This window comes from Alligator sinensis, unplaced genomic scaffold, assembly GCF_000455745.1.
Source record: "Alligator sinensis unplaced genomic scaffold, ASM45574v1 scaffold1244_1, whole genome shotgun sequence".
NCBI lineage: Eukaryota > Metazoa > Chordata > Crocodylia > Alligatoridae > Alligator > Alligator sinensis.
In genome coordinates, this window is record NW_005842591.1 from 763,435 (window position 1) to 763,915 (window position 481).

At 76.9% G+C, this 481-nt stretch overlaps 2 protein-coding genes across 2 annotated transcripts in view; one reads left to right on the plus strand and one right to left on the minus strand.

Moving 5' to 3' along the window:
- The window catches only part of RPA1 (replication protein A1), a 22,522-nt gene extending 22,303 nt beyond the window's left edge, over window positions 1-219 (minus strand). The window contains exon 1 of the mRNA XM_006032877.3: window positions 93-219. Coding sequence (XP_006032939.2) covers window positions 93-134 — 42 coding nt within the window. The 5' untranslated portion in view covers window positions 135-219. The remainder of the gene's footprint in view (window positions 1-92) is intronic.
- SMYD4 (SET and MYND domain containing 4) overlaps window positions 209-481 on the plus strand; it is a 7,532-nt gene continuing 7,259 nt past the window's right edge. The window contains exon 1 of the mRNA XM_006032878.2: window positions 209-239. Within this exon, the coding sequence (XP_006032940.1) occupies window positions 209-239 (31 nt within the window). The remainder of the gene's footprint in view (window positions 240-481) is intronic.

Here is a 481-nt window from a genome sequence, read left to right on the forward strand (position 1 = left end):
GGGCGTGGCAGGGCGCAGGCCTAGGCGGCCCGCCCGCCCGCCCACGGAGCTGCGGCGACGGGGAGCAGGAGGACGCTTGTGCGAATACTCACGATGACTTGCAGCACGGGCTTGGACACGGGCTCGCCCTGCATGATGGCCTGGAGAGAGGGGAGGAGAAGGTCACACCTGGCGCCGCGGGGACAGGACCGCAGCTCCCTTCTCCCCTATGGCCTCCCGCGTCTCTCTGGCCGTCGCGAGCGGGTTTCCCTTCCCAGGGGCCGGGTGGGAAGGGCCGTCAGCAGGCCCGAGCGCCGGGGGCGGCTCGGCCCCCCGCACCCGGGGGCTGGGCGGGGCGTTACGCGCGGGCCCCAGCCCGAGGAGGGGGCACCCGCCGGGCACGCGGCCCCTGGCCCGCCCCAGGGGACCCACGCGCTCCTGCCCGTGAAAGACGAGCCGGCTCGCCCCCGAGGGGGGGGGAGGCCGCGGCCCTCACCCCCCA